The 14,140-nt window shown below is 38.0% G+C and overlaps 1 protein-coding gene across 2 annotated transcripts in view; it reads right to left on the bottom strand.

The window, feature by feature from the left end:
- The window catches only part of KCTD3 (potassium channel tetramerization domain containing 3), a 62,947-nt gene that overhangs the window by 35,037 nt on the left and 13,770 nt on the right, over positions 1-14,140 (bottom strand). For both annotated transcript variants that reach the window (XM_043922808.1, XM_043922809.1), the window contains exons 5-8: positions 13,918-13,976; positions 13,564-13,644; positions 12,412-12,552; positions 11,867-11,957 (exon numbers count right to left, since the gene is read on the bottom strand). In XM_043922808.1, coding sequence (XP_043778743.1) covers positions 11,867-11,957; positions 12,412-12,552; positions 13,564-13,644; positions 13,918-13,976 — 372 coding nt within the window. The remainder of the gene's footprint in view (positions 1-11,866; positions 11,958-12,411; positions 12,553-13,563; positions 13,645-13,917; positions 13,977-14,140) is intronic.

The following is a 14,140-nucleotide window of genomic DNA, read 5'->3' as shown; positions in this document are numbered from 1 at the left end:
GCAATCATGACAATAAACAACCTGAACTTTAACGATGAAATATTTATTTTTAAAGTTACACAAAACATGTGACAGAAACAAAATTGTGAAGAATCTCTTTGCCTTACCCAAAGACAATAAATATGAGTAAGTGCTCCTTTAAATACTACTACCTGACATAATAACCACAAAAATCAAATTTAAGTGTTCATAAATGATGACCACCTAACAACCTATATAAAAATACTTTAGCTTTATTTTTGTTTAAAATGTAAGCTAAATACAACTATAATCCACAGAAATACACAATTCAACCCTCTTATTAATTCCAAGAATTAATGATTTCCTTAAACTTAAAGGCAATATATAGAAAAATCTAACATGGTTTTCCTAGGCAATATATGGTCTGTAATTACCCACTTCAGCCACCAGATGGGATTCATGTGTCAAAATACAAAAATGAAAATAATTGTCCAATAAACCCTAAATACTGACAAGACACTGAGAAATTAAACCTAGATGCTCTTGAGGACTGGCAGACAGGACACAGAGCAGGGATTGCCAGCACTTCAAGAATGAAGATAATCTGCCAATACGTGCATGCAGACATATACTAGGCACTAGGCTCACAGACTTCAAAAAAGGGATGCTGTATTGATTTAATGAGGTGAATGATGTAATCTTATGACCACTGAGTAATAAAATAATAAAACTAAATATGATCTGAGCTTTCACAAAAACTGTACTTCTAAGTCATTTTTCTCTAGAGAAATTAGGGTATTGTAAAACAAAAAGATGACAATCATAAAACAATCAGGACAGCATATTTGAGAGTGATTATAACAATTACATAATTTAACTCAACGAGATGTGTGAATTTACTACTTTTTAAGTTAAAATTAAGTACAAAGAAGAAGCAATATTTGCTTTACATTTTTCCATACATGTAAATTCACAATTTTAAATGTGTAAAAACACAGAACAAGCTCTGGTATTCCAACAACCCATCTCTTTATTCCTGCATAATGAAACAACACTCTGAAATCGCGACAGCTATGCAAAGAATATGGTTAACTTTCAAATTAAGATCATGAAAGATACAGTGGAAGGTATATGCTCTCAAATTTTTGAAACTTACTGTAAATATACTGTAACCAAATTGTATGAGAATTGATAAATATGTCAAAAGAACATAGAATCTAAAATGACAATAAGAGCATGTTGTTCTTGTCTAACATGTTATTAGACACTAAGTCGTGTCTGAATCTTTAACAACCCCATGGCCTATAGCCTGCCAGGCTCCTCTGTCCATGAGATTTCCCAGACAGGAATTCTGGAGTGGGTTGCCGTTTCCTTCTCCAGGGGATCTTCCTGATCCAGGAATGGTACCCATGTCTCCTGCACTGGCAGGCAGATTATTGCTGAGCCACCAGGAAAGCCCAATATAAACATATGTACAGATAATTACCTTAAATGTAAATGGATTAAATGCTTCAACCAAATGGCACAGACTGGCAGAATGGATTAAAAAAAAAAAAAGACCTATATATATGTGTGCTGTTTACAAGAGTTCCACTTCGTATCCAGGGATACAAACAGACTGAAAGTGAAATGTAAAAGGGTTTTCAATGAAAATGGCAATCAAAAGAAAGCTGCAGTAGTAATACTCATATCAGACAAAATAGACTAAAATAAAGACTGTTACAAGAGACAAAGAAGGACACTACATAATGAACAAAGGATCAAACCAAGAAGATACAACGAGTGTAAATATATATGCACCCAACATAGGAGCAATTCAATAAATAAAGCAAATGTTAACAGCCATGAAAGGAGAAATTAACAGTAACACAGTAATAGGAAAACTTTACCACCACAACTGTATCAATGGACAGGTCATCAGACAGAAAATTAATAAGGAAACACAGGTCTTACATGACACATTAGATCATTAGATGTTCTTAAAAAAATATTTATAGAACATTCCATCCAAAAGCAGCAGAATACACATTTTTCTCAAGTGCACATAGAAGATTCTCCAGGACAGATCACATGCAGGCCATAAAGAAAGCTTTGTTAAATTTAAGAAAATTTAAATACTATCAAGTATCATTTTGACCAATGCTATGAGATTAGAAATTAATTATAAACAAAAAGCTGTTAAAAAAAAACAATAGAGGTTAAATGGATCATTGAAGAAATCAAAGAGGAAATCAAAACGTACCTAGAAACAAATGATAACAAAAACACAATCTGAAACCTACAGGACACAGCAAAAGCACTTTTTTTGTTGTTTTTTTGTTTGTTTTAAAAGCACTTTTAAGAGAGAAGCTTACAGCAATACAATCTTACCTCAGAAAACAAGAAAAATCTCAAATAAACACCATAACCTTACACCTAAAGAATTAAAGAAAGAAGAAAACAAAACCCAAACTTACTGGAAGAAAAGAAATTATAAATATCAGCAGAAATGAATGAAACAGAGACAAAACAATAGAAAAGATCAATGAAACTAAAAGCTGATTCTTTGAGAAGATAAAATTGATAAACCTTTAGCTAGACTCCTCAAGCAAAAAAGAGGGCTCAAATGGATAAATTGAGAAGTGAAAATGTTACAAGGAACAGCACAGAAATACAAAGGATAATGGACTACTAGAAGCAACTATATGCCAATAAAACACCTAGAAGAAACATTTAAATTCTTAGAAAGGCACCACCTTCTAAGGCTAAACCAGAAAGAAATGAAAAATATGAACAGACCAATCACAAACACTGAAACTGAAATTTAAAAACTTCCAACAAACAAAAGTCCAGGACCAGATGGCTTCACAGGTAAATTCTATCAAACATTTAGAGAAAAGTTATTACTGATCTGTCTAAAACCATTCCCAAAAACTGCAGAGAAAGGAACACTCACAAACACATTCTATAGGGCCACCATTACCCTAATACTAAAACCAGACAAAAGTAACACTCAAAAAGAAAATTACAGAGCAGTATAACTAATGATGAAGCCAGGCTTTAACAGTCCATGAACCGTGAACTTCCAGATGTTCAAGCTGGATTTAGGAAAGGCAGAGGAACCAGAGATCAAATTGCCAACATCCACTGGATCATAAAAAAAGCAAGAGAGTTCCAGCAAAACACCCACTTCTGCTTTATTGACTATGCCAAAGCCTTTGACTATGTGTGGATCACAACAAATTGTGGAAAATTCTTCAAGAGATGGGAATACCAGACCACCTTAACTGTCTCCTGAGAAATCTGTATGCAAGTCAAGATGCAACAATTAGAACTAGACATGGAACAACAGACTTAGTTGTTGATCAACAACAACTTCCAAATTAGGGAAGGAGCATGTCAAGGCTGTATGTTGTCACCCTGCTTATTTAACTTATATGCAAAGTACATCATGAGAAATGCCAGGCTGGATGAAGCACAAGCTGGAATCAAGATTGCCAGGGGAAATAACAATACATCAGATACACAGATGATACCAACATTATGGCAGAAAGTGAAGAACTAAAGAACTCCTTGATGAAAGTGAAAGAGGAGAGTGAAAAATTTCGCGTAAAACTCAACACTGAAAAAACTAACATCATGTCATCCAGTCCCATCACTTCATGGCAACTAGATGGGGAAACAATGGAAATAGTGACAGACTATTTTTTTGGCGGGGGGGGGGGGGGGGGGTGGGGGGGGTGGGGTGTTCCAGAATCAGTGCAGATGATGACTGCAGCCATGAATTAAGACACTTGCTCCTTGGAAGAAAAGTTATGACCAACCTAGATAGCATATTAAAAAGCAGACATGTAAATCCATGGCTGATTCATGTCAATGTATGGCAAAAACCACTACAATACTGTAAAGTAATTAGACTCCAACTAATAAAAATAATTGGGGGGGGGGGGAGCTTTTGCACAGCAATGGAAACCATCCACAAAACAAAAAAACCCACAGAATGGGAGAATATATTTGCAAACAAAGACACTGATAAGGGATTAATCTCCAAATATACAAACAACTCATGTAGCTCAATATTAAAAAAAAAAAAACCACAATAAAAAAAGGGTGGGTGGTCTAAACAAACATTTCTCCAAAGAGACATACAGATGACCAAGAGGCCTGTGAAAAGAGGCTCAACATCATTAATTATTAGAGAAATGCAAAAACTACAATGAGCTATCACCTCACACTAGGCAGAATGGCCATCATCAAAAAGTCTACAAACAATAAATGCTGGAGAAGATGTGGAAACAAAGGGAACTCTCCTACACTTGTTGGTGGGAATATAAACTGGTATATCGTACAGAGAACAGTATGGAGATTCCTTAAAAACCTAAATATAGTACTACCATAGGATTCAGCAATTCCACATCTAGGCATGTATCTGAAGAAAACCATACTTTGAAAAGATGTATGCACCTCAGTGTTCATCTGCAGCAGATGTGGCACATATATAGAATGAAATATTACTCAGGCATAAAAAATGAAATAATGCCAGTAGCAGCAACACAGAGGTACCTAGAGATAATCATACTAACTGAAGTAAAACAAAGACAAATATATCACATATGTATAATTTTTTAAAAAAGATACAAACGAACTCATTACAAAACAAAAACAGACTTTGAAAACAAACTTATGGTTACCGAAGGGGAAATGCAGGGTGGAGAGATAAACTAGGAGTTTAACACATACACACTACTACATACAAAATAGATAATTAACAAGGATCTACCATAAAGCACAGGGAAATCTACCCAATATTCTGCAAAGACCTGTAAGTGAAAAGAATCTAAAAAAGAATGTATATATGTATACATATGACTGAATCACTGAAAAATTGATGCTTTTGAACTGTGGTGTTGGAGAAGACTCTTGAGAGTCCCTTGGACTGCAAGGAGATCCAGCCAGTCCATCCTAAAGGAGATCAGTCCTGGGTGTTCATTGGAAGGACTGATGCTGAGGCTGAAACTCCAATACTTTGGCCACCTTATGCGAAGAGTTGACTCATTGGAAAAGACCCTGATGCTGGGAGGGATTAGGGGCAGGAGGAGAAGGGGACGACAGAGGATGAGATGGCTGGATGGCATCACCGACTTGATGTACATGAGTTTGAGTAAACTCAGGGAGTTGGTGATGGACAGGGAGGCCTGGCGTGCTGTGATTCATGGGGTCGCAAAGAGTTGGACAAGACTGAGCGACTGAACTGAACTGATGACTGAATCACTTTGCTGTACACCTAAATCTAACACAACACTGTAAATCAACTGTACACTCCAGTTTAAAACTTTAAAAAAAGGTCCTGTCTCGATGGCTTCCCAGGTGGCTCAGATGGTAAAGTGTCTGCTTGCAATGCAAGAGACCTGGGTTCGATCCCTGGGTTGGGAAGATCCCCTGGAGAAGGAAATGGCTACCCACTCCAGGATTCTTGCCTGGAAAATCCCATGGACGGAGGAGCCTGGTAGGCTACAGTCCATGGGGTCACAAACAGTAGGACATGACTGAGCAACTTCACTTTCACTTTCTTTCCTGTCTCGATAGAAGTCTTGTAGCAACTAAAATCCACAGTAGAAGAGTAATATTTGCCTCCAGGTTGACATCTGTCCTTTCCATCTGAACTATGGAACTCCTCGCCAAGTGTGGTAGGCAGAATAATGGCTCCCCAAACATGTCCTTGTCTAAATTCCTGAAAATGGTAAAAGTGTTATCTTACATGGCAAAGGGGCTTTGCAGATGTGATTAAGTTCAAGAGATGGAGGGACCATCCAGGTGCCTGGAATGTAACACTAAGGTCCTCATAAGCAGGTAGACAAGTGGGAGGCAGGAGAGAGATCTGAAGCTGCTACGCTGCTGGTTTTGAAACGTCAAAAAGGCAACATGATTAAAGGAACACAGATGCCCTTTTGAAGTTGGGAAAGACAAAGAAACTTGCTGGAGCCTCCAGAAGGAACACAGACCTGCCAATATCTTGATTTTAGCCCAGCAAGATCCAATTTGGAATTTTCTGAACTCCAGAACTGAGTGATAGAAAACTGTGTTGTTTTATCATACTAAATGTATGGTAATTTGTTATAGCAACAGGAAGAAACTAATACACCAAGTCACCTACATTATTTTCATTTTATACTTCTCAGCCAAAACTTTGTTGTTCAGTTGATGTTAGTTGCTTCCACACCACTCCACTCCCTTAGGAACAGAAACCACAACATGAGGAGGGGTAGCTCTCAGACTGAGCCCAGCCCACTGCCTGTCCCACTGAATCAAAGAATTATTAATAATGTTGTCGGAACTAACACTACTTACTTACACCAGAGACCAGGAACATGGTGTTTATTCTGGTGCATTCTTAGGAATCTACTATGTGCCTGGGACATGAGAAGCACTGGGATGGAGAGAGTTGAGAATTCTGTCATTTCTTTCCCCAGGATGACCTAGGGAATTTCTCCAACCTGGTTTCCTCATTAGTAAAATAGGGATGATGAGATCCATGCCACAGGTTGTTGTGATAATTAAATAAGAACAAGAGACTTCAGGGTTATAGGCCTGGCATAAACTAACAGCTGAATAAGTCCTAACTGGAAAGTTCAATTCATTTCTCAATATTCAGAAGCCATTTTTATGGAACTGGATGGTTTCCCAATATTTTCTCATCAGGAGCCTCTAGAGACGAGTCATCTTATTTTGAAGAGCTCTCCCTTTTTCCCACATCTCCCCATTCCTTTCCCAACTCCCAAATACATAATTTCTGCTCAGTGCTGAAATGATTTGCCAACCAGACTCTCAGATTTCCCTTTGCCCATTTTCCTTCAAGAGATGGACCCCAGACAGAAAAAAGGGTTCTGGGGGTTGGTAGGGAGACTCTGCAACTAAAAACACAAATGTGGTTTGAGGAGGGTACCACAAGAACGCAGAAATACAAGCACACGATGCTTCTTTCCTAAAGGTCCAGATGAAGGAGCTACATTTGTTAGGGCGACTTTGCTTGCCTAAGTTATTTTTTTTTAAACACTATATATTAGCACAAAATCCCTCACTGCTTGTTTTCTACTGGACTTTTCTCAATATAACTTTCACTGTTTTCTTTCCAACACCTCACTACCAGGCTAATTAGAAAGGAAGCTGATTCTACCTCTCAAAGGTTAAATTATGAAGCCAAACACATACACAAGTTTTTCTCTTTAACACATAAGAATATTTCATCTTATTTCTCTTCCATCTAACACAACACACAAAAATCCTCCAATCTCCTATTTCTAATTCTCACCAGCTAATAAAAGGAATGATTAAGAAGATCAACACACAAATAGGCCTATGGAATAGGATTAAGAGCCCAGAAATAAGTAAGCACATATAGTCAACTAATGTTTGATAAGGTAGCCAAGAACACTAAATGAAGAAAAGGGAGCTTCTTCAATAAATGGTGCCTGGAAAAGTGGATATTTAAACAGAAAAGAATTAAATTTGACCCATACTGGCTTCCCTAGTGGCTCAGATAGTAAACAATCTGCAATGCAAGTGATGCAGGTTCAATTTCCAGGTCAGGAAGTTCCCCTGGAGAAGGGAATGGCAAATCACTCCAGTATTCTTGCCTGGGAAATCCCATGGACAAAGAAGCCTGGAAGGCTACAGTCCATGGGGTCCCAAAAAGTTGGACAGAACTGAGTGACTAACACTTTCACTTTCACTTTATACTACTCACAAAAATAAACTCAAAATTGACTGAATATCTAAAACCATGAAGCTCCTAGAAGAAAACATAGGGAAAAAGCTCCTTGACATGAGTCGTGGTAATGACTGTTTTCAAAATCACACATAAAGCACAAGCAATAAAATCAGAAATAAACAAATGGGACTACCTTGCACTAAAAACCATCTGCACAGAAAAAGAAACTATCAAAGTGAAAAAAACAACCAGTGGAATAGGAAAAAATATTTGCAAACCATATATCTGACAAGGTGTAAAAATGCAAATAAAGAACTCAACTCAATAGCAAAAAAACAAATAATCCACCTAAAAAATGGGCCAAAGACTTGAATAGACATTTTCCCAAAGAAGATATACAAATAGCCAACATGTACAAGGAAAGATCCTCAGCATCAATTGTCAATAGGGAAATGCAAATTAAAACCACAGTAAGGTATCACTTCATACCTGTTGCAACGGCCATCATGAAAAGACAAGAGATGGATGCATGTATGTATGGCTGAGTCCCTTTGCTGTCCATGTGAAACTATCACATTGCCAATTAGCTATATTTCAAAACAAAATAAAAAATAATTTATTTTACAAAATAAAAAGTTAAAAAAAAAGACAATAAACACTGGTGTAGATGTGGAGAAAAGGGAACCTTTGTCACTGTTGGTGGGACTATGGAAAACAATATGGTGTTTGCTCAAAAAAATTAAGTACAGATCTACCCTATGATAACGCAATTTAAATTCTGGGAATATATTCAAAGAAAACAAAAACACTAGCCTGAAAAGTTCTGCACTCCCATGCTGACAGCAGCATTATTTACAATAGCCAAGTGTCCGACAATAGGGGGAAAAAGTATAAAATTAGATGCAATTATACAAAAATAAATATAAAGCAAGATGAAGGTTTTCAAATTCAATGAGAAAGGATGGTTTATGTAATAATCAGAACATAATTAGCCACTCATACGGAAGAAAATAGATTCCTAAATCTAGTATCTTATACAAGAAGTAAATTTTACATGCATTAAGAATCTAAAGTGGAGGGCTTCCCTGGTGGCTCGGTGGTAAAGAATCCCCCGGCCAAAGCAGGAGACACAGGTTTGATCCCTGATCTGGGAAGATCCCACATCCCGTGGAGCCACAACTAGTGAGCCCACAGGCTGCAACTCCGGAAGCCTGCTCACCCCAGAGCCTGGGTTCTGAAACAAGGCAGGCCACGGGCACAGGGAAGCCAGGGAGCAGCCACAAGCCAGGGGCAGCCCTCACTCACCAGTCAGAGAAAAGCAAGCCAGGGATGAAGACCCAGCACGGCCAAAGTAAATAAATAGACACAGTTATAGTTTTAAAAATCTAAAGAGGAATATCAATCCCAAAAGGGTAATAATCTGCACAAATACTCTTTCGATAATTCAAGTAACATGCGGTAAACTGGGCAAGAGAACAAACGTAAAAGTGAAGCATGACAATGCAGACAAAATGCCCAAAGAACTATGGACAGAGTTTGTAGTACTGCATAGGAGGCAGGGACCAAAGCCATCCCAAAGAGAAAGAAATGGAGGGCGGCAAAGCGGTTGTCTGAGGAGGTTTACAAACACCTAAGGAAAGAAAATGGCAACCCACTCTGGTACTCCTGCCTGGAAGATCCTATGGACGGAGAACCCTGGTAGGCTACAGTCCATGGGGTCGTAAAGAGTCGGACATGACTGAGCAACTTCACTTTCATGGAAAGAAAAGAAGGGAAAGGCAAGGGAGAAACATAAAGATATAGCCAACTGAATGCGGAGTTACAGAGAACAGCAAGAAGAGATAGGCCTTCTTGACTGAACAATGAAAAGAAATAGAGGAAAACAATAGAAGGGGAAAGACTAGAGATCTCTTCAAGAAAATTGGAGGTATCAAGGGAACATTTCATACAAGGATGGGCATGATAAAGGACAGAAACAGTAAGGACCGAAGAGAAGCAGAAGACATTAAGAAGAGGTGGCAATACATAGAAGAACTACACAAAACAGTCTTAATGACCTGGACAATCACAATGGTGTGGTAACTCACCCAGCAGCAGACACCCTGGAACATGAAGTCAAGTGGCTCTTAGGAAGAATTACCACAAAACACCTAGGGCAGTGACAGAATTCCAGCTGAGCTATTTAAAATGCTAAGAGATGATGCTGTTAAACTGCTGCACTCAATGTCAGCATATTTGGAAAACTCCACATGACCACAGGACTAGCAAAGGTCAGTTTTCATTCCAGTCACATAGAAGGGAAATGTCAAAGAATGTTGAAAACTATCATACAATTGCACTCATTCCATATGCTAGCATTTTGAGCTCATTATGCTCAAAATTCTTCACGCGAGCCTTCAGCAGTTCATGAACTGAGAAATTCCAGATGTATAAGCTGGATTTAGAGAAGGCAGCGGAACCAGAAATCAAATTGCCAATATCTATTGGATCAAAGAGAAAACAAGCGAACTCCAGAAAAATACCTACTGCTTCACTGACTACTTGGAAGCCTCTGTGTGGATCACAAAAAACTGCGAAATTCTTAAAGAGTTGGGAATATTAGACAACCTTACCTATCCCCTGAGAAACCTGTATATGGGTCAAGAAGCAATAGTTAGAACTGGACATGGAACAATGCACTGGTTCCAGACTAGGAAAGGAGTGCATCAAGGCCATATAATGTCATACTGTGTATTTAACTTCTATGCAGAGCACATCATGTGAAATGCCAGACTGGAATCAAGATTGCCAGGAGAAATACCAACAACCTCTGCAGATTTGCAGATGATCCCACTTCAGTGGCAGAAACTGAAAAGTAACTAAAAAGCATCCTGATGAAGGTGAAAAGAGGAGATTCAAAAGGCAGGCTTAAAACTCAACATTGAAAAAACTAACATCATGGCATCTGGTCTCATCACTTCATGGCAAACAGAAGCGGGGAAAGTGAAAATACGGGCAGATTCTCTTTTTCCGGGTTCCGAAATGACTGAGAGCTGTGACTGCAGCCATGAAATTAAAAGATGCTTGCTCCTTAGAAGGAAAGCGATGACAAATCTACATAGCATATTAAAAAGCAGAAGACATCACTCTGCCGACAAAGGTCCATTTAATCCAAGGTATGGTTTTTTCAGTAGTCATGTACAGATGTGAGAGTTGGACCGTAAAGAAAGCTGAGCACCAAAGAATTGATGGTTTTGAACTGTGGTGTTGGAGAAGACTACTGAGAGTCCCTTGGACTGCAAGGAGATCCAACCAGCCCATCCTAAAGGAGATCAGTCCTGAATACTCATTGGAAGGACTGATGCTGAAGCTCCAATACTTTGGTCACCTGATGTGAAGAACTGACTCATTGGAACAGACCCTGATGCTGGGAAAGACTGAAGGAAGGAGAAGGGGATGACAGAATATGAGATGATTGGATGGTATTACAAACTCAACGGACATGAGTTTGAGCAAGCTCCGGGAGCTGGTGATAGACAGGGAAGCATGGCGTGCTGCAGTCCATGGGTTGCAGAGTTGTACACGACTTAGCAACTGAACACCACCGTTCCCCCGTCATCAACATTTCTCACTTCATACAGTAATTCTGAACTAAGAATCCTACCTCTCAGCCAAATGAAAAAGAGAAATCCCTAGTATATACTTTTCCTTGTTTCTGCTGGTTTCTGAGAATGCAAGAATTAGATAAAACAAAACTACCTTGCACATTAGATACTAAACTACATCACTTCTGTTCACGATAGTCCTACTTAACTACCTCACTCCCAAGTGTACAGTACTCACGACCAATGTAGAATCTTATTCTGCTCTAAGAGTATAATATTTAATCATTACAGACAAAAAAACACAGGGGTCACATTAACAAGCCTGCCTCATTTAACGCAACAGTTAAACGACTTGGAAGCTGGGTATACTAAGCAAGAAGGTGTAACTTCAAGACATCTCACCTATTTCACAGTTTATACTGTATGGGCAATATTTAAATATACTGAGGCTATCAGTATTTATGAAGTTAGTTGTAAAAATTAAAGTAAACTGAATTTAATCAGTAGGCAAAATTGGAAGGAAAAAAATATGATGACTAAAATTAAATAGCTCTTAAATCTATAAGCATAAAATCACAGCTATTCAAAAATACTCCCCAAAGTAAAAAGCAAACCATTATTAATTATATAATACCTGTAACACACAGCGAAATGGGCATATGCAGCTACGATCCAGTTGTGATGGCCAGCTACTATTAGCACCTTCCGTGGGTCCACAGGAAACCCTGTTGATATTAGAAAAAGAAATGCTTTTTGTGTTCTAAAAAAGGGGTTTGCAAACTATGGCCAAGAGGCCAATTCCAGTGCTCTGCCTGTTTTGAGAAAGAGAGCTCTGCTGGAACACAGCCAAGCACATCCGTCCACACACAAAGCTGCTTGCGCTCTACAGAGAGAAATGAGCAGCTCCAACAGAGGCCCTGGGGCTCACGAAGCCCACCATGTCCACCATCTGGCCCCTGCCAGAAAAAGCTTGTCGGCCTCTGTTCTAACGGTTCAGAGCAAACAGAAAATCACAAACTTGTTAAATAAAAATACTAGGTGAGACTCTTGAAGATATAAATGGGAGACCTAGATTAAAAAGAGATACAGCAAAAGCTACATCTTTAAAAATAACTACTCAATATCTAGAGCTAAAAAGGTACATTCTTTGCTTTTTTTATTTATGTAAGCTTTGCTTACCTAGCCTAACAGTTTCTTCTCCAGTTCCAGAAAGAACAGGCTGAGTACCATTTCCTCGAGCTTCACCTTCTGTAAAATTTAGTCCATTTCTAGAATCAGCTGAGGATCTAGTAGTGTTGTTTATTTTACGACTAGGAATACCTATGAAAGGAAAGAAGATACATTTTTTTAAGTTCACCTACCAAAATTTGAAAATTTCATATGTTCTTATGGCTAAAAAACAAAAAAACTAAACGTTATAGCTGAAATTTATCTTCTAATATAGCGATTTACTACAAATAAGTACCATAACAAGATGAAATTTTTAAAAACAGATTTCTGATATTTTTCATGTTGTATATTTAATAAGTAAGACTAAGACTTATCATATGTATAATACCAAATCAATCACCACTAATTCATTCATTCTGTCACTAACTCTTTACATTTACGGAACAGTTACTATGAGACAGGTACTATTCACTAATTTAAACTTTATTAAGCTTAAATTTTAACTTTAAACTTTATCAAGTTTAAATTTTTAAACTTTCTTTACTAATTTAAATTTTATTCAGCTTTAGAGCTGAATTGCCCTATATTTTCAAGCATACCTTATTTGGCAGAGGAGCCTTTTTGAAATCATTTTGAAATGAACTCTTGTTCAGAACTTTGCTAAAACACAGGCACAGATGGAACTGTACTGACTGACTGAAGAGGGGCAGAAATGACATGCACCTCACCCTCCTCTCCCCTATACACTGACAAATCTCTGCAAAGCTCCTGGGGGTCCAAAAAGGAGATGGACAACCAGTTCTCAAACACAGGAATTAGCAAATTTGACCAAAGCCAAGTCCAGTCTGTTGGCTGTTTATGTAAGTGAAGTTGCATTAGACACCATCACACCCATCCATTTCTGCAGTGTTTACAGTGAGTTCAGTTAACTGCCACAGAGATCTTCTAGCTCACAAGCCTAACTGGCCCTCTACAGAAAAAGTCTGGCAAACTCCTACCCTACCTTATAGTCTGACCTAACTTCTGTTAAGATTAAAGTTTTCATCTTTTCTAGTAGATTTACAAATGAGATAATCAAGAAATAGATTTTCCTATTCACACATTTGTGCTTAATGTAATGATAAAAAGATTTGAACAACTCAATGAACAGAGCAGAAGTACCTGGTGGAGGCAAGTAACCATGGAAAAGGACGCTGCCGCAAGACGAACGCTCCAGCTCTTCACATAAGAGAAGCCTTCTTACTAAAAACATTTCAAAGCAAACTTGTCAAGAGTGCATGCAAACAGAAAAACAGTACTCCACTTATTTTCTCTAGTTAAAGAGGATAAGGAAAGAAAAGGGAAAACGCTTAAGTTAAATCAGCTGACAATATCTTTTTTCTATGAAAATCCACAAAAAGCAAGCACTGACTAGTCCATCAAAAATTAGGACCTGATATAAAACACACTTCATTTGGGCAAGTTGAGTGCTCAGAGGGTCAAATCACAAATAAAAAATAGTAGTAACATACATACCTAGTGGAGTGATTCCATAAAATTCAGCTTCATGTCGGAGAACATTAATACTCACTCCCCTACAAAGAAACAAATTAATGATGTAAATCTTCCAACAGTGGCAGCCTGGATTATCATCTGAAGCAGAAAAAGTACTAGGCTCTTAACATGAACAAAATCATAGGCTTTAAAACTTACTTCTTTCCTAAGATCCTTAATCATTTGAAGTATTAACAATAAAACT

This window comes from Cervus elaphus, chromosome 14 (assembly GCF_910594005.1).
Source record: "Cervus elaphus chromosome 14, mCerEla1.1, whole genome shotgun sequence".
Lineage (NCBI taxonomy): Eukaryota > Metazoa > Chordata > Mammalia > Artiodactyla > Cervidae > Cervus > Cervus elaphus.
Note: the sequence above shows the minus strand (reverse complement) of the source record. Positions and strands in the feature narration are given on the sequence as shown.